The sequence below is a fragment of the Peromyscus californicus genome, unplaced genomic scaffold, assembly GCF_007827085.1.
Source record: "Peromyscus californicus insignis strain IS unplaced genomic scaffold, ASM782708v3 Scaffold_16__1_contigs__length_79575227, whole genome shotgun sequence".
Taxonomy (NCBI): domain Eukaryota; kingdom Metazoa; phylum Chordata; class Mammalia; order Rodentia; family Cricetidae; genus Peromyscus; species Peromyscus californicus.
Window position 1 is genome coordinate 72,477,566 of NW_026294458.1, and position 23,246 is coordinate 72,500,811.

Here is a 23,246-nt window from a genome sequence, read left to right on the forward strand (position 1 = left end):
TTGTCTCTGGAGATAACTATCGTAGTCGATCTTTAAGGAAATGGGAGTGGGGCGTGACAGGGACATGTCTGGTCAGAAGTCAGCGCACGGGTTGAAGTCTAGACCGCCCGGTGCTTTCCAAGCCGCTTGCTCACGGAGAGGTCGGGGGCGTTTGCGGGGCGGGGCAAGAAGCCATTCAAGGCGAGGGGCGGGGCGTTCGCGGGGGGAGGAGCCATACAGGGTGGAGGGGCGGAGCCATCGCAGAGGAGCCATTGAAGAAGGAGGGGCGGGGCGATCGCGGAGGAGCCATTCAGGGAGGAGGGGCGGGGCGTTCCCGGGGAGCCATCCAGGGCGGAGGGGCGGGGCATTCGCGGAAGGGGCGGGGCGTCGCGGATATGGCCGCGCTGCCGTGCGGATCTTCTCGGGCTCCACAGCGCCGCTGGAGGAGACAGGGGATGTGAGACACCGGTCTGGCCTCCCGAGACGATGCTCGCTCTCCTGGGCGCGGCGGCCCTGGTGCTGGTGGCTGGGGAGCCTTGGGTGCTGCTCGCAGCCGCAGGTGAGCCGAGGGGCCTGGCCGAGGGCCGGGCGGCGGGGAGGGAGAGCCCTGGGCGTCTGGGCATTGGCCGCTAGCTGGGCGCGGGTGGCCCGAGTCCCCGCCCGCTGACCCCGTCACCCTCCTGGCCGGAGCCGGCGCCTGCGCCCCTGCTGCAGCCTGCGCACGCTGTCCTGGGCCCGACCCTCCGGGCGGATGGCGGGTGGGAGACCAGACAGCCGCAGAAACGCGCTTCCCCAGCCTAGCGCACTTTGTCCCGGCCTCGCCGAGGAGGGAGAGGAGAGTCGCCTTAACGCGCCCACGTCCGAGCAGGCTAACAAAACAATAACAAGCGAGCCAGGAAACCACCCGGCTAGTTTGTTACTCAGGAGAACGGCGACTACTCTAAGGGTGATAGACAGCGATCTTCTCATAGTGGTGTAAGGAACCCGAAGAACACAGCCCAGCATGCCAGCCAGGTCTCCTGGAGGTCTGTGGGGTTGCTAGTAAGTTCCGATTCCTCTTAGAAATCGGTACACCTGGGAGGTACGGATACCCCAAGTCTCACCTGCAGATAGCACCCAGCACTGGAAACTCGGGCAAGTGCCCTGATACAGCCCGTGGTGACGGTTTTGAAGCCTTTGTTCTTGGAAAACTTTATGTTTGTGTGTACTTAAATATAAAAGGGAATTCCTCCCTATTGTCACGTGAAATGGACATTTAAGGAGGATGTACATTAGTAAATTAATTGTAACCAGTTGTGGTGACCTGCACCTGTAATCCCAGCACTGGAGAGGCTGAGGCAGGGGTTTGAGGCCAGAGGATAAGCAGTACCTGGCCACTCTGTGCTCAGTAGTGTTCATGTTTCTCAAAAGAATCGACCTTAAACTGAACCCATTACTAAAGCATAATTTATAGGAGCATTTATTGGGCTCTTCACTACCCTTGTTACAAAGTGCTTGAAAGGAATAACTAAACTTTCAGCGCTGCCATTCCACAGAGGAGGAAACTGAGGCACTGAGAGGTTAAGTGCCTTGCCTGACACCATGCACTAGTTTCTGACTGAACTGAAAAGCTCACTTGAGAGTCTGTCCTGAGAGCCTTGTGGCTTAACTACACCAGGCGTAGGGGTGTGTGTGTGTGTGTGTATGTGTGTGTGTGTGTGTGTGTGTGTGTGTGTGTGTGTGTGTGTGTGTGTGTGCGCGCGCGCGCGCGCGCGCGCTGCTGCTGCTGCTGCTGATGTGCTCATGAAATGGGAGGTCAGGGGTCAATGTCAAGTGTCTTTCTCTGGGGCTGTCCACCTTATTTGGATAGGGTCTCTGACTGAAAATGGAGCTAGATAATGTATTGGCTGCTCATCAAGCACCCAGGACCCTCCTGCTCCATCTGCTCAGCACTTAGATGACTGGTGTGCACGGCCACATCCAGCTAGAGGCCCCAACTCCGGTCCACAGGCTTGTTCCGCCCGCACTTTTATCAACTGAGACATCTTCCTGGACTCTGTTGTTGTTTGGGATTTTAAGACAGGATCTCACTCTGTAGCTCAGGCTGGCTTTGGACTTGACCCTCTTGCCCCTGCTACTTGAGTGCTGGGATTACTGGCATGTGCTGCCACCCCAAGCCAGAGCTGGGTTGCTTGTTTGGTTGTTTTGAGGCGGGTCTCACAATATGGCCCTGGCAGAACTGGAGCTCCCAGAGATCAACCTGCCTCTGCCTCTGGTGTACTGGGATTAAAAGTGTGCACCACCACACCCAACCAGAGCTGTTTTCTTAAAGAAAAACATTTCAAATAGTTGACTATCCATTTACATGTTAAAGGCCTCCTTCTCAGTTCTATTTCTGTTAATACTCTTTTCCCCTAAAGGGTAACAATATTGAAAAGTAAATGAATTATTACACTAAACTTGAAATTGTAATGTTGGTCCTTAATCCAAAACTCAAATAATAAAATTAAATTAAATCATGCTTTGTATCCTAGTAAGGGCCAGTTAGGACTTTAGACCAAGAAAATTGTCCAACCTGCTAATGAAATCTTAGTGTATAAATGCATGGATGTATGTCTTTATATTTACATCAGACTTCAGAAAATAGTGCACCCTACTGTCCATCAAGATAAACATCAAAGATTGGAAGCAACTGAAATTATAAATAAATGCTCCTATATAAATTTCACATGCTGGGCCAGCAAGATGGCTAAGCAGGAAAAAGCACCTGCCCCCAAGCCTGAGGACCAGAGTTCAATCTCCAACCCGAATGGTAGAAAGAGAGAACCAACTCCAGCCATTTGTCTTCTGACTTCCACATGCTCCATCTAGCGTGAATGTGCCCACAGATAGACAGGCACATACACAAATTAAGAAATGCTGTGTTGCATGCTAAGGTGGGAATAAACTGTTGTTACTGACACTGTAAAATCTGAAAACTAAATCCAATTAACTCCCATGTCCAAATCTCCGTTTGTTGGGGTGTGCCGTACAGCGCTAGTTAGTTGAACAAAGAAGGCACTCCACGGTGAAATTTTTTTAAAGATTTATTTATTTATTTATGTACACAGAAGAGGGCATCAGATCTCATTACAGATGGTTGTCAGCCACCATGTGGTTGCTGGGAACTGAACTTAGGACCTCTAGAAGAACAGTTAGTACTCTTAACCTCTGAGTCATCTCTTCCGCTCCCATCTAAGATGAAATTTAAGTCCAACCTCTGATGGACTGAACCCAGAACAGCCATACAAAGGCCTATTTACTGATTGTTACACAAAGTATTTGCTCATACCAAGGTCCCTAATCTAATTTAAATGTCTTACTAAAGGAGAGCATCACATGCCCTCATGACCATAGTCCTTTATTATGTATCTTTTGCAATACACAATAATACAAGAACCTCAGGTGTGCCTGAGGCCTCTTGTGACCAAAGTCATGAGATGGCTACAGTGCCCCTTCAGCAAAACAATCACTGTTTTCCACAAGGATTCTTCAGGATCAAAATACTTCTAATATCTACCCCAGATACAGTGACTGCTAAATTCCTTCAACATCCATTCACTTATGAGTTGTTGGTCACCCAAGCAACAAAATGCTCTATCATCAGGGGCTCCTTTAATTATCCATAGAAAGATTGCATCCTTGAAGCTATCCCTGGCTGTACCTCATCAGATCTCTACTTCCTTTCTGGCTCACAATCTTTTTAATTAAAATACTATGAACAGGGGTCTAGAGAGATGACTCAGCAGTTTAGAACATTGGCTACTCTTTTAGAGAACCCAGGTTCAATTCCCAGCACCCATGTGGTGGCATACAAGCATGTGTAACTCCAGTTCTAGGTAGACCCACCGCCCTTTTCTGGCCAGACATGGACATGGTGTACATGCAGGTAAAGTACTCTTACATGAACAGAATACTGTAGCTACTACAAATGCTATTGGATCTTTTGTTAATCTTATAAGCCCAGTTACTGCCCTTTCTGCACAGAACCTTGTAAATTCCAACAAATGTGATGGGGATCAAGTTAAGGGGATAAGGGTAACGGGATAGATTCATTTAGGGATGGAGTCCAAAGGCTCTGGTGGGGTACTGGAAATGTAGTTCCTAGCATACACAAGACCATGGGTTCAATTCCCCAACACTAAGAAAGTGATAACAGTGTAGGGAGACTTGATGGATACCCGCCAACGGCTAAAAAAAAAAAAAAGAAGAATCGGAAAATGTCTTCTCAGAGATCTCCTCATGTAATCTAACTGTAATCTATAAACTTCTGGAGCAAAAGTGTGTCATGACATTGTTGTACCCAGAGTCCCCCAAAGACCACCAAGAGACCAAATCTGACGCAAAAGCAAAGAGTCTTTTTACTATTGTGAGTTAATCCAGGCCTCTCTGTCCGTCTGAAGCAGCAGCAAAGCAGGAGAGACCCCGGGTAGCAATGGGGCAGGGTTTTTATGGGGGAGTGAAGCAAGGGGCGTGGGGGTCTACAGACTACATAGGAACAGACTCGGGATTGATGCACCTCCCGTCCAGAGGTGCTGTCCTTGGTGAGCTTGCAGCTGCAAGAAGACTGTTACCTCTTCCAGCGGTTGCTATGGTTACTACATTTTTTCTTTATCATGAGCCCACTAGCTGCAACTTTTAATTGCCTTCTTCCACCATATGAGGACATTCTTTAAAAAGGATTTTTAAAAATGTCTTTTTAAGGCTTCTAGAAATATGACTGGAGCAGGCAGTGTGTGTCAGTGTCTCCCCCTAGACAGGACCTGCACTGCTATTTAAACGGTTTTAGAACCCTCTGGAGTGTGCCAAAGGCATGCATCTTCAAGGGAAGATGTATCAGTCTCAGACTAAAGGACTTTAAATCATTGACCCAAAAGAGTGATTCTACTTTGAAGGGAAATGAAATACTTTATTCTAAAACACATGAGTAGCCAAAAGCCAGGTATACATAGTCAAGGGTTACATGGTTTTGGTTTTGGTTTTTTTGGTTTTTTTCTGTATCCACAGCGCAAACAAGTTCTAGAACATTCAGTAAATATGAGGGTGGGGAAGGGGGGAGGACATTATATAGACAAGTTAGGGAGTGAGGGGCTCTAGCCACCAGAATGAAATGATACCTTAGAAGATTGTCTACCTCAGAGGTCTGCTCTTGTAACTACTTGTCCTGCAAGTGTTAGGTCAGGAGTGACGCTTGTTTCTGAAGGTTCTGGAACAGCCCTTATCCCAAGCCTCCCGGTGCATGAGGCTGCAGATAGGCCTGTGCGTTAATTTCTTTTGGAGGAAGATGCTGTCTAAATCTGGTCCTGTGGGAGGGCCATACCACCCCCACTTTTTCCAAAGGTACTCTTGAGCAGGAGCGGCAGGAAATATTAGATAGAAGTATAGAGGGGAGAGAAACAGATAGAAAATATAGGACAGCCTCGGGAGGGCCTGGATCCTAATCCATCAGACCAGAACTTTATTCCAAAGAGCTGTTTATAACAATGCCAAGGGGAGGGGCAAAGGATCGCCCCCTTGCTAGTTACAGCCAAGTGTAGCCCCTTCCAAACACCTGGTCCTCAGGCCTGTGATCAAGTCATCCTCTTATGCAGTCCTGCTGTGTACGGCCACTAGGAAGCCTAGATGGGCTCCAACGTGGTCCTTCTTAGAGTGGTCTATTATCAAATAGTTTCTTTGCAAGTTTCTAATTCACACAAGTAGGACTATAAGAGATAAGGCATTATATATTAATAAAGGTTCAATATAGCAAGATACAGTAATTATAAAGGTCCACACACCTCATGTTTAAATTGTGTGCAAAAATCTCTCCATCCTTCCTTGGGTGGAGGTCTTCCTTTGTTTGGGATATTCAAATAACTAGTGAAGTAGTACAAAGACTGTCCAAGGAACCCTCTTATTTACCTAATAATGACCTGTGTCCTCCACCCCATTGTAATCACTATATTGCATTTATTTTTATTATCTAACTTTATCATAACTGTATGTTTACATATGCAGGAAAAAGTCTGGATAGAGCTGGGTGTGAACTGCACTTTGAAGCATCTACTGGGGGTCTTGGGCTACAGCTCCCACACATCAGAGACTACTATATACTTTGCTGTGTGTGAATAAATTCTGTCTTGGGGCTGGAGAGATGGCTTAGTGAGTGAGTACTTAATTGCACTTGCAAAGGACCTGGATTCAATTCCTAGCTCTCAGTTGGTGGTTCACAACCATCTGTAGGAGATCTGATGCCCTCTTCTGATCTACATGAAAGACATATACATATGTGGGCAAAACATTCTCACATAAAATAGAATACATAAATCAAATTTAAATTTTTAAAATACTTTTATTTCCTGAGATTAAAATACAGTTACATCATTTCTCCCTTCCCTTTCTTCCTTCCATACTCCACCATGTACCACCACTACCACCAACCTACTCTATCAAATTCATGGTCTCTTTTTCTTTAATTGTGTGTGTATTCCTAAATACATAATTAACAACCTTCTCAATCTGTATGTACTTGGTATATGTTTTCTGGCTGACCATTTGATATTGGGTAGTCAATATGAAATGATTGGTGTGTTCTTCCCTGGCGATGACTATTTTCTTCTACTCTCCACGTTTCTAGTTGCCTGTACTCTTTTGTTTTGTTTTGTTTTTCTAGGACTGAGGCCCCTTGAGCTTTTCCCCTCCCATGTTAACATGTCTGCTGGTGGTGTGCTTGTTTAGGGCATGTTAGGCAGTCATGTTGGTGAGACTTCATGGATGTAGCCTCTGACATTTCCAGGAGACACAATCAACTCCCTGTTCTTCTGGCTTTTACTGTCTTTCTGCTCCATCTTCCCAGTGAGCCTTGTGCCTTAGGTTCAAGAGTTCTACTGTAGATGGATCACTTGGGCTGGGCTCCACAACTCTGCATTTGGATCAGTTCTGTCTTTGTTATGCTCTCCATCTGTTGCAAAGAACAGTTTCCTTGATGATAGGTAAGAACTACACTTATCTGTAGGTATAAGGACAAACATTTCAATATAGTTAGGGATTATGCTGGTTCTAGGAAAGTGATGTTTGTAGATTCTCTTCCAAGACTCATGACTCACTAGCCCTGGGCAGTTAGCAAGGTTTCCGGTACCAGACATGGTTTCTGTCTTGTTGAGCAGATCTCAAGTTCAGTTGGTGAGTTCAGTTGGTGAGCAGTTGGTTACTGATTGTGTGTGTACCACTATTTCACCCTTAGGGTTATTATGCATGTGGTTGTTGTTTGGGGTTCTTAGGCATCATAGCTAAGAATATTTTAAAATGAATGTATTCAGTCCTGTTATTGATGTGAATAATGACAATCTATAAAATATCTGTACATCATATAAATAATCAGTTTGTTTGTTGCTTGTTGGCTTTTAGGTGGAGAAGATCTGGAACCTCCTGAGGATATAGACGTCTACATCATAGACGACAACTGTACCCTAAAGTGGAGCAGTAGAGAGGCAGTGGGCAATGTGACGTTCTCAGCAGAATATCAAACGTAGGTGACTAATTGGCCTGCTGGAATGCTAGGGATGATTTTTGTAATTTCATCATCATCATAACTTCTTTTTAATGTGGGAAGCAGTTGTTCGTTTCCATTATAGGAAATTTTACATTTCTAACTTCCTCTCGGTGGAGACTGAGCTGAGATGAAGGACCGCTGAGAGGACTCAGCAGGTAAAAGCATTTGCACCAAGTCTGATAGACTGAGTGGGTCCTTCTTCCAGGACCCACATGGAAAGAAAGAAGCAACTCCTGCAAGTTGTCCTCCGACCTCCACTCATTTGCCTTGGTGTGTTTGCACACGCGCACACACACGCACACACACGCTTGCATATACAAAATAAAACATTTCTTGAGGTTTGAGGATGAGAATAGTAGACAGTCATTCCCATATCGTCTCTTTGGATGTAACATATTCATTAAATGTGTAATAGTGTCTGAACTGTCTTGACATGTGGAGAGAACCCAGAAGGCCCTGCTGGGTCTTGGAACAGGCCCTCAATTCCCATCATACACAGAGGTTTCATTTTTTGAGAAATTTTAGGCTTATTTAATTTATGTGTGTGATTGTTTTGCCTGTACGTATGTGTATGTACCATGTGCATACCTGGTACCTGTGGAGACCAGAAAAGGGCATCAGATTCCCTGGAACTCTAGTTAGGGAAGGTTGTAAACCATAGGGGTGCTGGGAACCTAACCCAGGACCTCTGCAAGAGCAGTAAGTGCTGCTAACCACTGAGCCATCTCTCCAGCCCTAGGATTTTCATTTTAGACACAGTTCATACTCATCAGTGTTTTGGACTCTACATTTCCATAGACTGAATGCTTTTGCCGGTGCCTCTATCTCAGCACTGACTTTCTGCTTCCTGTTTGCCAAGAGGATCAGCAGAGAGCCTCAGAAGGCAGACTTACAGGAGGGCCCAGCTCAGGAGGTGCAGCCCTCCATCTCCTGCTAGGTGTTGGGACCCCGTCTGCACCCCTTTGTCCCTGTGTAGGATGGAGTGGAGGAAGGTGTCAGGACTTTCCAGGTCAGGACCCCAGTGCTTCGTCGGCCACTGTGCACTGTTTCCACATGTCCCTGAAACAGAGAGTGACCTTACAGCTTCCTAACCGTCTGTGGACACAGTGAGTTTCCTGTACATTCCGTGTTGAGTGCTGATACATTGGTTCTTTGCCTTAGGGTGGAATTCTTTCATCCACCAGCTGGTTTAGGTATAGTGGGGATGTTTCAAAGTTACCCCATAATAAAGAGCAGACAGCCAGAGTCTCACACAAATACCATGCTTACCCCAGACTCAGTTCATGATCATCTTGTGCCCTCTGCTCTGGCAGGAGCATCACGTGTGCATTGCCCTTACCCTGTCGTTCTGTAAGCAGTCCCCTTGCAGAAATGTGCGTGACTAACAGCATCGGTGCAGTGTTGTGTAGACTGAGCAAATCTGCCTTGAGTCTGTCCTCTGCTGCTGTGTGTGTCTGCGGTCCCTTTTGTTAATGGAGGTGATAGGTGTGACAGTGAGTAGATTATCATCCAAATCAAGATAGTAAAGAGTGAAAGGAAACAGTTTTAAATGAGCTGGGCAACAAGTTTGAACAGGGTACGCTGATGAGGATGAGGAGGAGTTTAACTCTAAAGATTGTTGGAGTCCTGAGTGAGTGATTTTACACGAAGAACACAGTGGGCTGGGGAGGTGACTCATGTTCAGAGCACTCACTGCTTTCCTAGAAGACCCCAGTTCAGTTCCCATCACCCAGGTTAAACAGCTCACAACCGTCTGTAACTCCAGCACAAGAGGGATATGTAGGTACCTATAGTCACGTGAACATACCCACATACATAAATAAAAATGTTTTAAATAAAATACAAATATTTACGTAAAGAAAATGAAAACTGAAGCGCCCAGGAGAGTGATAGAAACACCAAGCTGAAGTGTGAGCAGACTTAGCAGACGCAGTGTGTGTTGATGTGTGCTCCTCACCGTGTCCACAGGCAGCACTGATCATCAGCGGAATGAGTAAGCTGTTCGAATCTCTGAATCTCAAGCATACTCTAAGCATCAGTGTCACTGCTATCTAAAGTGAGCATTTGCTGGGCAGAGTGGCCCACACCTATAATCCCAGCACTCAGGAGGCTGAGGTAGGATGATAGCCATGTACAGGGTCCTGTGCAATGTAGTGTGTTCTAAGCCACTCTGGAATACAGACAGAGTCGTTGTCTCGAGGGAAACCAAACAGAAAGACTGTGATCTGTATAATGATCTAATGAGAGAAATCCATGATTCTGACCTTTGGAGGAATGGATTCAATATACAAATGGTGTTGAGTCTCTTCACTATGATAATGAGGCTTGACTAGGAGAGGCCATTTCCAGAGGTGGAAGGAGGCCTCGAGGTACCAAATGTTTTAACTGTGGTACACCAGGTCATATGAGAAGAGATTGTACACAGGGTGATCCTAGAAGCAATACTAATTATAGAAATAACCCAAACGGGAGACCCCAGCCTTCTGGATTATGCAGGAGATGTGGCAATTTATTTGGGAAAGAAAAACTCACAAGACAGAATAAAGAAATTTGTCGCAGGATCCTGGAAGGGTAAGGCACAGTCCAACGCTCTTCTCTGGCGAGATCTGCCCTGGTCCACCCCAGCATCCAAAACCACAAGGTAGTGCCTAGTATGCGCATCCCAGGTCTTCAGGGTCCCCAGGCAGCCATGCCCCAGGGCATGTACTTCAAGGTCATAGGCAGGTGTAACAGTTACCTGCTACCTCACTGGGGTGGTGCTTCAGGCATGGCTAGAAGGACTACCCACTACAATATTCACTCTTTATTTCACGAATATTGAAAGCCTTTTATGTCACGTACTCTCCTGAATGATCAAATACCTCAGTGGGCAGAAACGATAAAGGACGTGATAAAGGACGTGACGTTACTTCGTGAGACCAAGCTTGTGAATGAGTCTTATATCCGTTAAATAGCCATGTTTCAAATTGCATTCTGCTGTAATTATTGTATATGATAAAGAATTTTTTTAAAGATTTATTTATTATGCCTACATGCCAGAAGAGGGCAGCAGATTGAATTACAGATGGTTGTGAACTACCATGTGGTTGGTGGGAGTTGAACTCAGGACCCCTGGAAGAGCAGCCAATACTCTTAACCTTTGAGCCATCTCTTCAGCCCCAATAAAGAATTTTTAAAGGAAATATAAAACTAGTTCCCAGTGTAAGAAGCTCCCTTGAACACAGTAGCCATGTATCGACAGGTAAACTACATCTCCAGGAACATAAAGGGAGACGAAGATAACAAATAATGGTGGGTTGAAAGGGTAGTGGGGCTAATTTTATATTCAGCCATTGTATGCAGTGAGTCACTTTGTCAGTCATACCGAGTCAAGGCATTACATGTGCTGGGTCAGCACTGGCCACTGAGCAACACTCCCACCACACTTTTATTATTTAATTTTATTGTTTTTTCTTGTTATATTTGTTTGTTTGTTGAAATGTTGTTTGTGGAGTCTTACTATATAGTCTAGAATGATTTCAAACTTACTGTTTAGCCCAGGCTGGCCTCAAAGTTTCAATCCCCCTGTCTCAGCCTCCCCAGTGCTAGGATTCTAAACATGGATCACCATTCCCAACCATGCCCCATTTTAAGACTACTAAGACCAGTCTCCTAAATTTTCCAGATTGGACATTTCCACTGGAATCCCTTTGTTTACAGTGACCTGCCAAGGGGTCTAAAGAAGTTTAACTGCTCAGCAGTAAAGCACTGGCCTTGCAGAGGACCCAGCTTAGGTGCTCGGCACAGGCCAGGCAGCTCACAGCCCTAGCTTCAGCTGTTTCCCAAGCTTCTGAACCCATGGGTTCCCACAGTAACATACACATGCCGACACACAGACACATATACACACAATTTTAAAAGAAATCTTTAAAAGACCCCAGGAAACAGAGTGATTGCTTTGGAAGAGAGCAAAGGAGACATACCACCTAATGCTGAGGTCTGTCCTAGATTATGTTGACTATTCATAGAGGATTGCTGGGAGCCACAGAAATGTGAAGTAGGAATTGAGCTGACTGTGACAAAGCTAACACCTGGGAGAGGCCAAGGGCCTCCAGAGGTTGGGCCGGCTCCAGAAGCCCTGGTGACGCTGGCTCCTGAATATTAAGATACCGTTTTCAGCCGGGCGGTGGTGGCGCACGCCTTTAATCCCAGCACTCGGGAGGCAGAGCCAGGCGGATCTCTGTGAGTTCGAGGCCAGCCTGGGCTACCAAGTGAGTTCCAGGAAAGGTGCAAAGCTACACAGAGAAACCCTGTCTCGAAAAACCAAAAAAAAAAAAAAAAGATACCGTTTTCCTGGGATGATTTCTTGTGTGCTATCGTAGCTTTCCATTCAGTTCTTTGTCTAAGAACAACGTGTTTGATCATTCATTGGGCACAATTTCCCCATTACTTTTGGAATATTTGGACAACCTTCTTCCGTCTGTGCTAACAACAGACACAGCCAAGACCCCTAGTTTCAAGCCTCTCTGTAACTATCGTCATTAGCAACATCTGGACAGAACCATCTCTGGACAGAAGTATCTTATCTGAGAAACTTCCCAGACTTTCTGAGAACAGACCATCTGCAGAGAAGGTAAAGATTCACACGGACTATTGCCCAGGCCAGGTGGATGTGCTAAGGAAACTTTCTCCTTTTCCAAATCTTATCTCTAGTTCCAGATCTCCCTTTAACAATTACCAGGTGCATCCAGCTTTAATAGAGGGTCAGAAGGGGTCACACAGTGCTGAGATCTGTCCTAGGATAGGCAGTCTATTCATAGAGGGTCAGAAGGCCGCCATCATCATCAGATCAATTCCAATCTTTAATAAGGAAGTTAAAGTCAGAGATGCAGGCCCATTTCCCAGAAGTCACACAGTTGTCTTGAACCAGGCCGGCCATATCTGCTTTTGTCTCATGGATCATTTGTTTCTGTTTCCTTGAACTGCTAATATAACCACTCATAAAATTGAAGTGAAAACTCTGTTAAAAATTGACTAAATGGCCGGGCGGTGGTGGCGCACGCCTTTAATCCCAGCACTCAGGAGGCAGAGGCAGGCGGATCTCTGTGAGTTCGAGGCCAGCCTGGTCTACAGCGCGAGATCCAGGAAAGGCGCAAAGCTACACAGAGAAACCCTGTCTCGAAAAACCAAAAAAAAAAAAAATTGACTAAATGGCCAGGTGATGGTGGCATTTGGGAGGTAGAGGCCAACAGATCTCCAAGTTTGAGGCCAGAGTGAGTTCCAGGACAGCCAAGGCTACAGAGAAACCCTGTCTCAAAGAACAACAAAAATTAACTAGATATCTGACATATTCAATTAGTAACTTGGCTCATCTGTATCCAAAAGGAATCAGAGGGTATCAGGTAAATGTCAACAGACATTATCTCAAAGACATGCTTTTTCTAAGTATGATTTCCATTGTATTTTTCCCAGATGTTTTTCTTCTGTCATTATGAAGCTGTCTCTGTATGTGGGCTTTGGTGGAGGTCACAGGGCAGTATCAACAGGTCTAAATCATGATTGGGGTACTCAGTCATTCCAGCCTTCACAAGTGGGTTGCTGACCACCTTGCTGTGAATAGCGCAGCTCATGTGGTAATGCAGCTTGGAGAGACCTGGTAAAGCACATAACCTTTGAAGGCATTTGCTTTAGAAATGTCCCTGATGGCAGCAGCCTCTGTTGTTCCAAATGACAAATTTATGAATTGCCTTGGGCACAGTTTGTGCGGTCCATTGCACATTGCCCATGGCCTTTTAGCTGCAACCATTGTTGTTTTTGTTTGTTTGTTTGTATTTTGTTTCTGGCCCTTCACTTAGGCTCACATACTCAGCACACGTGACACTTAACATAGGAAATAAATTCTTAAACTAACTATGTTGGTTAATAGAAAATGTATTTGAAACTTCTATATGTATAGATTAGCTCATTCAGTCTTTTTTTTCTCAATTAAAAGAGAAGAGATGGAAAACTGGTTAAAATTGCCTGGGTGTCAACATATTACGGGGACCGAATGCAAATTCTCTTTACTGGACACAAATGTTTATATCAAAATCTCATTTCGAGTAAGAGCAGAAAAAGGAAAGAGCACTTCTCCATGGAATGAGGGTGACCCGTTTATTCCTTTTCAAAAAGGTAAGAAACGTTGTTGGCTGTGTTGTTCTCTAGCAAATGTCACCAGAGTTCTCTGTGACCCCATCCATCTGCGTGGTGACGCTCCCTTCCGCTGAGGCCCATTCTTCTGGCCTCTGTGAGTGGCTCTCCAAGTGTCATCGCCAAGAGCCTTTTAGGAGTCCCATAAAGTCAAGGCTTTCCCTAGTAACTCAGAGACTTGCCTCATTCATTGTGATATCTCTATAAACACAGGAATTTGGAAAGGACACCAGACACCCGGTGTGAACTTACTGACTGCAGACAGGGGTCTCTGTCGCTTAGTCACATGTTAATGAGATTTTTTTAATGTAGAGCAATATCACACCTTTAAGTTCTTGTTGATTTTGGAAATGTACTTTTGAGCGGTGTGTCTGATAGTTTTATCATCTTTGTGAATTCACAAACATTTTGTAATTTTATCTCTTTTAATGGCCAGTAGCTGGATGTGAAAGCACATAGCAGTGTAAACAGGCCTTTGACAGCTTCCATGATTTCTATAGCAGTGTAAAGAGATCTAGAGACCAGAATTCAGGAAACACTACCCTGTCGTGGTCTTAAAAAGGAATGGCCTGAATTCCCTGTCTGTCACTTCCTCCCATTCCCTTCTCATCACTGTCCATTCACTTTCTTCCTTCTCATGTATTATTACTTCTGCCGATGTCACAGCCACCTCTTCTAACAGATGTATCCCCGCTCCTCAGGCTCGGTGCGTCTGAGCACAGCGTGGACATGGCTCCTTTTCCTCGAAGCTCTTCCTCTCCTGGCTCTCTGGGGCACCGCTCGCTCCTCAGTCTCCTGCTCACTCAGTTTTTTCCTCTTTCTTTTTCTTTTGGTCTTTTCTCCAGGAGATTTCAAGGTTGGGCTGCAGAAGACCTAGTCATTAAACCTGCTTTGACTCCCAGAATTACCTCCCCTGCCCCATTGCTCCCTCTGAGCATTAGACTGGTGTCACCATGTCCATCCAGTGTCTCCCTAGATGTTAAAGCCATCTCACAGTAGAATAATCAAGTGGAGCTCTCAGTCTCCCTCACAGCCTTTCCTGTAGCCCTCATGTCTCAGGGAATGACATCAGCTGGTAATTTGCTCAAGCTCAGACCCTGGGTTCATTTTGACCCTTTCCTACATTTTATACCTTAACACATTCCGTCTGACCCATCAGGTGAGGATGTCCGAGACATCTTTTACCTTTTTGCCGAGGCCCTTGTCTTCTTCACTGATTTCTTGCTGACCTTGCTGCTTCCTCCTCCCTTGGCCAGGCTGATCATTCTCAAACCTGAATGGGGTTTGACTCTCGGCCAAGCTCAGTCCCCCAGTGTCTTCTAAAATTGCTGCCATTCCCTCTGCGTGGGCTCCAGCCAGGTCTAGACTGTTTCTGAGCCCTCCCTCTGCACCCTGCACCGTCCCGTCTTAGAGACTTCACAGGTGATCCACAGGGCCTGGGCTGCTTCTCTGCTGTGTGTTGCACAACTCCATGCTTTCTTCAGACTTCTGCTTGGAGGATGCAGAACAGCTTTCCTGCTTGTGCCAGTCCCTGCTCTGTACATGGTTTTCTGCAGTGTGTATGTGCATGTCTTTGTCTGGGCGTTGTTCTTGCCATGTCCTCCCAAGGTGTGAGACCTGTGAGGGCTTCCCTCTGTCTTACCACATGGGGCAGACGTTGTTTTGGGTTTTCAAGACAGAGTTTCTCTGGAGCTTTGGAGCCTGTCCTGGAACTCACTTTGTAGACCAGGCTGGCCTCGAACTCACAAAGATCCGCCTGTCCCACCCCACCCCCGACCCCACCCACCCACCCCCCCCCACCCCCCCACCCCACCCCCCCACCCCCCCGAGTGCTGGGATTAAAGGTGTGGGCCACCACTACCCGACAGGGGCAGACGTTGTTTATTGTGAACATTTTGGAATGGTACTACTGAAGTTATATAATTCTTCTCTGATGTCAACAGCTCACATTGGCCCCCCAGGAGTACGTTTAGAAGCTGAAGATAAAGCTATACTAGTATACATCACTCATCCCGGACAAGGTGGAAACATGTGGGCAAGAGATAATTTTAGCTTCAGGTACAAGATAGTAATCTGGCAGAAGTCTTCAGGTGTGACAGTAAGTTTCTATTTTTACCTTGGTTTGATGTGAGAAAGGAGGAGGTGTTTGAATTCTAAAATTTGACTGTATATTTTTTTATCTTTTTTATAGCAAATTATTGAAACCACGTATTACACAGAAAGGATTTTAAAACTGTTACCGGAGACTACTTACTGTTTAAAAGTGGAAGCAATACATTTTTTCCTTAGGAAACACAGCAGCTACAGTGCAGTGCAGTGTATAAACACCACAGGTAAGGAGGAGCTCGGCTTTAGATCAGTAACTGAACATGACAGCCTTTGACTGGGCCATTTTCTCCTCTGGACCATGTTATGTGATGAAGTTTATGATGGGTTAATAATTATTAAAACAAAGTATTGGGTCGGGATGTGTGATTGAACACTTACCTGGCACACACACACACACACACACACACACACTCGTGCATGCGTGCGCAAAGGAAGGAAGAATAACAGTACTTACAGAATCAAGTCATTTACTTTATAACTTTTTTTTTTTTTTTTTTTTTTTGGTTTTTCGAGACAGGGTTTCTCTGTGTAGCTTTGCGCCTTTCCTGGAACTCACTTGGTAGCCCAGGCTGGCCTCAAACTCACAGAGATCCGCCTGGCTCTGCCTCCCGAGTGCTGGGATTAAAGGTGTGCGCCACCACCGCCCGGCTACTTTATAACTTTTGTCTCAATACTAATGAAAGTTAATTTCACTTAAAAGTTAAAATTTTTATAGTATCATAAATGTTTTTTACTTGCCTGTAATACCTCATGTAGTTGCCAGCAGAATGGTTGGTACCCAAAGCATACCACTACAGATGAAATGTCAGAAATGAAAACAGCCTGAAACACTTAAGTCACTGCCAACCTTGCCAACAATTATGGTCAGGGTGTGAGCTGGCCTTGCTCATGGCTTTAATTACAGATTTAGTACGTTTTGATTCTTAAAATCAAACATGACAACTATGGTTCAGTCTCAGTTTAAAATGTATGTTTAATGGATTCTTTGGCTTCTAGTGGCAGATAAAATGCCTGTGCCAGAAAACATAGAAGTGGACGCTGATGGTGAGAGCTATGTTCTGAGCTGGGACTATGCATCTCCAAACGTGAGCTTCCGAGCGCAGTGGTTCCCGTAAGTTCCTGTCCTAATTGTTCCTTTACCCAGTTTGCTTTTATTTCATTCATACGACTTCTTGTGCAACTTGCTGCACACAAAGTGACTGAGAGGTGGGTGTGATGGTGGGAAGAGGGAATTTCAGTGGAGGTTCCCTGTCTCAAGGTATATGGTGAAGCGTGACAGAGCAGAGCACCTGATGGCCAGCCCTGGCCGCTGTACACATCCCAGCACATACACAGATGCATACACCATACTGGTCCACATGTGCACACACTCACTTCCTCACACACAAAGAAAAGAAAAATGAATGTCACTGAGAAGGGTGATTTCATCCAACACTTGCCTTTGTCCTGCATGATCCTGTCGTTGTGGACAGAAGCCATGTCTTAAAGCTGTATTACTTGAGGCAGCCTCTCAGAGGCCATTAGGAGGGGACTGTGACCTTTACACCTGTGTTAAGGTTCATCTCAGAGGTCATGTCCACCAAGATGTTTCATTTCTTTCACTCAGAATGGCGGATTGGGTCCTTAGCTAAATCTTCAAAAGCCCTCCTCCTGCCAGATAGTGTAAGCTGACAGGAAAGCAAAGCGGCTGCCATCTCCTCAGGTCCTGCCCACACCCTTGGAGAGGATGGTAGGAGGTGTGCAGCAGAGGAGGGCAGGAGCCTTGGGGGTGTCCTAGAATGTTGCCTGCCGCGGTAGGAGGGTGTCCTGGGAGAGCAGGACATTTGGACAAGGAGAAGTGACTCTAGAAAACAAAAGGAGTTGTGTGGGACCAGGCTTGGCCCTGGCTGCCTATCTTACAGGTCTTTGGGAACCATTGGGAATTTTGTGCTGGAGGGGAGGTGGCATGGAGTCTGTTTTGGAAAGCTGTATATGGCCAGATTCTGTGTGGGGCCTTGTGCTCAAGTGGCACCAGGCCTGAGGAAGCCAACTGGGAGGTTTGTGGTTCTGGCCTTAAAGTGAGATGCTTTGAGTTGCAGTCTATTGGCCAATAGGTTTTTATCTCTAGTCTCAGGTAGGGGCTTAGCCTTGGTGGGATGTGCTCTGCAATGGATGGCACGGATCTGTGTTATGGCACTTTTGCAGGGGTATGTCGATGCTGCAACTTCCTTTCCAGAAGGGAAAAGCCCTATTTGTAGTGTTGGCTGAATTTTGTGACAGAAATATTCCCATCATGATCACTTTGAAACTACCAGCTTGAAGTCTTTGATTGTGGACTTGGGATGATATGTATGCACATTGTGCACTGTTAAGTAGTGTATTTTAGCATATGATAGTTAAAAGTAGCTTTAAGAAAAGTTAAAATATAGGTAGGATTTCTCAGTTATGTACTGGTGGCCTTTGAGAGACCCTGCTCCAAGACCGCCTCCAGGGCATGCAAAAATTCCAAGAATGCAGCAAGGGCTAGCTAGACTTTACTATCTGAGGGGAAAATAAGGAAGCGCATACTTTCTGATGGTAACTTTCTCTTTTACTTCATCTTGTGAAAATCTATCTCCCACAGCTACATTTTCCACACAACTTTATATACAGTTTCATCTCTTCACACAGCTGTCTCTTACACACGTCTCTCTACCCTGCCACATTTCTTCACTTTGCACTTCTCTTCTGCATCCCTCTCACTCACTCTCTCACTCTCCTCTGCACACACATTTCTGCCCTACATACACATCTCTTTTCTATCTAACTATACAAGCTCTCTCCTCTACGTAGCCACTCATCTTCTACACAGCTGTCTCTGCACACACACACACACACACACACACACACACTTCAACAGCCAAACTCTGGACAGATGTAAGTTACATATACAGGGTCCGACCCATTCTCATAACACATGATAAGTCACACAGTTTTTCTCAAGCTAGGGAGGCCATTCTGACTGGGCATGGTGAGTAAAGTAAGCATGTAGCTCTGAGTGGTCAGGGTTCCCAGACAGAGAGTGACATTGAAATTCAGGACTTAAACAATAAACAGTTAGTTGGCTGAACCTTGAGTAGTTAGGAGTATGTGCAGAAAGTTAATTGCTGCAGGGGTAATGTGTACCAGTTTCTTCATGCCTGACCTTGGTTTAACAGACACCTGGGAACTTGTCCTTGTGTGTTTTTATTTGCAAGGGCAGCTAGTCTGTTGTTAATTTGTTCTAAAGTCTAAAATCAGCTAAATGTGTAAAAGGCTGTCTTTTTAGCTGAGAATTTTCCTGTGTCAGTCTTAGTAATGAAAAATATCCTACTGTTATTTCTATTCATCAGAATTATACAACCTAAGCAGAAATCATCTTCCTATCCATCCACAGCTATAAGTGTGCCCCCAAAGTGTAACACGCACTACCAGTGGGCTGTGGAAGGAATCCTACAGCCGTTGTGTTTAGGGAGGAATTGTGGCAGCACATGAGAGAATTACAGACAGAAACAAACGAGTCAGAGTCAGTGACCCCCATGGTCTTTGCCAAATGGGGGCTCCCCATCGGAGAATCAGTCATCGGCTAGGTCACCTTGTGAAGTACTAGTTGTCACCTGCTGTATACTCCCACAGCCTCCAGCAGTTATTGTTACAGTCGTGATGAATCACTGTGACCAAAGGCAATTTGAGGAAGAAAGGGTTTATTTGACTTGTACTTCTGTATCAGTCCATCACTGAGGGAAGTCAGGGCAGGAACTCAGATCAAGCAGGGCAGGAACCTGGAGGCAGGAGCTGATGCAAAGGCATGGAGGGGTACTGCTTACTCGCTTGCTCCTCAGGACTTTGTTCTCGAACCCGGGACCACCAGCTAGGGGTGTCCACACCCACAGTGGGCTGGACCCTTCCCCATAGATCAGTAGTTAAGAAAACGCCCTACAGGCTTGTCTGCTGACAGCCTGGATATTCTCCAGTCATTTCCTCACTCGAGACTCCCTTCTCTCAGATGGCTATAGCTTGTGTCCAGTTCACACAAAACGAGCCAGCACATAAGACAAAATGAGGTTTGAATATTTTTAGTAAGTTTTTATTTCTGAATGTTTATATCAGTTTTTATAATAATAATGTGTTTATAAACATGTATTGAAGAGATGACTTAGCAGAGAAAGTGCTCACGATGTAAACACGAGTCAGAGTTGAGATCCCTAGAACCCAGGTAAAGTCCTACAGGTGTGGCAGCACCTATAATCCCAACACCTGGGAGTCAGACAGGGTGTTCTGGGGCAAGCTGGCTAGCTAGACTAGTCAAGTCAGCAAGCTGCAAGTTGGGTGAGGTATCCTGTCTCGGTAAAGTGGAGAGTGACCAAGATACCCTGACATCAACTTAAGGCCTGTATATAAACACACAAACATTCACACAGTCACACATCCCGCAACACACACACAAACACACACACATGCTGTGGGATGTTCTGTATGGCAAATGTGTTGCTGATTGGTCAATAAATAAAACACTGATTGGCCATTGGCTAGGCAGGAAGTATAGGCGGGACAAGGAGGAGAATAAAGCTGGGAAGTGGAAGGCTGAGTCAGGAGACACTGCCAGCCGCCACGATGACAAACAGCATGTGAAGATGCTGGTAAGCCATGAGCCACATGGCAAGGTATAGATTAATGGAAATGGATTAATTTAAGCTGTAAGAACAGTTAGCAAGAAGCCTGCCACGGCCATACAGTTTGTAACCAGTATAAGTCTCTGTGTTTACTTGGTCGGGTTTGAGCAGCTGTGGGACTGGCAGGTGAGAGAGTTTGTCCTAACTGTGGGCCAGGCAGGAAAACTTTAGCTACACACACACACACACACAGTGAGGAACAGCTTGCCACACTACTGAGAAGTACATGCACACTCTGGAGCATCCCCAGCTCTCCTTTGTTGGAAATCAGGGCCTCTTCCATTGTTCCTCGAGTTTCTTAAGTGGGGAGACTGTCTCTGGGACCGTAGCTCTTACTGCAGTGTCTGATGTATTATAAATCGTCACTCCATACATGTTTACTGATTTAACGATTACTTTAACCTTTGTTTTTGTTCTTCCACAGTAGCTATTTCAAAAGTATTTCTGGAAGCTATTTGGATAAATGGGAAACCATTCCGACCTGTGCGGATGTCCGAACTACGCGCTGTGTCTTTCCTCGGGATGCCGTCCACACAGGAACTTTCTTTCTCCGGGTACAAGCATCACATGGAGATAACACATCTTTTTGGTCTGAAGAGAAACTTATTAATTCTCAAAAATACAGTAAGTCAAGTTTTCTTTGAGACAGCATCTGACACTAGACCAGGCTGGCCTGGAACTCACTGGGTAGCCCAGGCTAGGTTCAAACTCATGGCAGTTGTCCTGCCTGAGCTCCTGAGAGCTGAGATTATGGGTGTGGTTCATGCATGCCCTAGGTCAGTGGTTTACATGGCGCTGTAATTCCTCAGTTAGCTCAAGTTGGTAGAATTGTTTGAAGGTGCCTGACTCCACCTTTCTTCTCTCTGTGCCTCCCCAGCTGCCATTCCCCCTCCAGTCATTGCCGTCACCCCGTCCAGGGATTCATTGCTTGTCTACGTCAGCTGTCAGGACAGCCCCAGCACCACATGTCATGGACTGACTTATGAAGTCAGTGTCTGGGAAAACACTTCAAATACTAAGGTAAAAAGCCTACACAGGAACTTTGTGACTTAGCCTCACAACTGTGATTTGGGAAAGAAACTGAGCAGGGAGGAAGAGGGAGAAATTGTGCTTTAAGGTTTGAGGGAGGCCTTTTAACCATCTATGACTGTGACTGTGTGCAGTAGAGTGAATGTCAGCCTTTTCCATGTTCTGCATGACAGTTACAGGTTGCCTGCATCTGGGCTCTACTTTGTTGTGCGTGCGTGGATGTTTACAATTACCTATGTATTGTGTGTGCATCACAGGGCACACATGGAGGCCTAGGACAGGTTGGGGAAGTGACTCTACCATCTACCTCCCACGGATTGACCTCAGTGGTCAGGCTTTTCAGCAAGCACCTTTACCCACTAGGCCATCTTGCCAGTTTTTAAATATATCTTGAGTCTATTGCTATGGAATTAGATCCATTTTATCGTGATTCCCAAGTACTTTCCAAACTAAGGTTCCTTTGCAAGAATGACATTTGGGCCAGGTCATTCATTGTGGTAAATTTGTCCTTACATCACGGGGCTCTCTCGGGTGTCTGTAGTGCTCCCTCAGAAGTGTGGCAACCAAGGAGCTCCAGATTGTCACCTGTCCTCAGAGGGCAGCTCAGTGTTGACAGAGCCTCGCTGTGATGACGTCTGTGGACTCCAGAGTTCAGCATAACCCGTGGGGGAGAACAGCAAACACATCTCCTTGTGGAGTAGTAATGAGAAGGTGCTGCTCTGAACCAGTCATTTGACGGAACCCATCCATCCCACGCATGAACCCCGTGGAATTTCAGTCAAGGAACCAAGCCTAAAATCTGGTGCGGTTGAGATAGTAACTGTTGTCTCTTCACGTGTGGTGGCATTTAAACAAATCCCAAAGCGCCGTCTGCTTCCACTTCTCTGTCTGCCTATACCAACTGCAGCGTCCCTTAACTCATTGAGAACTGTCCTCAGCGTTCGCCAGGCCTGAGGTCAGACCAGCTGATTCTGATCCCGTGCTGACAGACTCTATGGCTGACCTTATACAGGTTTCTTGCTCTCTAAAGCAGTGGTATCCCTAGCAGCTCGGGTTTCCCAGGTGTTGGTCAGATTTGAAATGAGGTGGCATGTGAGATACCTGGCACAGACTAGTACGTCACAGTGGCTGTGCTGTCCCACGGTGTCCCTGTGATCACAGCAGCAACTCGTAGCCTGTCTTGTGCTAAGGTTTTTACATGACCTGCCCTGTCTTTCTTCATAACAACTCTGGGAGGCAGTGTTGGCAGTTCATTTGGGTGGCAAATAGCGGTGAGTATTGCTCACTTCCTCACTGAGGAGACTGGTGGGCCAGGCCTCAGGGACCTGCCCTAGCCAGTTTGTGGCCGAATGAGTGTTGAAATGTTACACAGCACTGTTGTAGCACTGGGTGATCCATACAGACGGTAAAGACAATTCTCACTTCAGAGATCAGGAAATAAGGGACCAATGAGATGCTCCCACCAGGCAGCACAGCTTGTGTGGTGATTACTGTGGGCAGCGGCAGAGCGAGGCTGGAACCCCTTACCCTTGACTGTCCCACCGTTAGGCTACAGTGGGTAGGCTACAGTGGGCATAGCATGACCTGAGGGAGGAGGCATCGTGTGCTGTTTTGAAAACAGATTTCTAACTGATTTGATTATGACGGGTCACTTAACATTGATATTCCTTGGATACATAGCCACTAGGTGCTGGGAAGAGACCATCATGAATAGAAAAGGAATCCAGAAAATACATATTCTC

The 23,246-nt window shown here is 45.9% G+C and overlaps 1 protein-coding gene across 2 annotated transcripts in view; it reads left to right on the forward strand.

The window, feature by feature from the left end:
- The first annotated feature begins 364 nt into the window (after positions 1-364).
- Ifnar1 (interferon alpha and beta receptor subunit 1) overlaps positions 365-23,246 on the forward strand; it is a 34,398-nt gene continuing 11,516 nt past the window's right edge. The window contains exons 1-8 of one of the 2 annotated variants that reach the window (XM_052741165.1): positions 365-538; positions 7,384-7,504; positions 13,500-13,678; positions 15,640-15,794; positions 15,888-16,029; positions 16,802-16,916; positions 20,900-21,099; positions 21,353-21,495. In XM_052741165.1, the coding sequence (XP_052597125.1) occupies positions 466-538; positions 7,384-7,504; positions 13,500-13,678; positions 15,640-15,794; positions 15,888-16,029; positions 16,802-16,916; positions 20,900-21,099; positions 21,353-21,495 (1,128 nt within the window). In that variant the 5' untranslated portion in view covers positions 365-465. The remainder of the gene's footprint in view (positions 539-7,383; positions 7,505-13,499; positions 13,679-15,639; positions 15,795-15,887; positions 16,030-16,801; positions 16,917-20,899; positions 21,100-21,352; positions 21,496-23,246) is intronic. The other variant, XM_052741166.1, reaches the window with a different exon arrangement.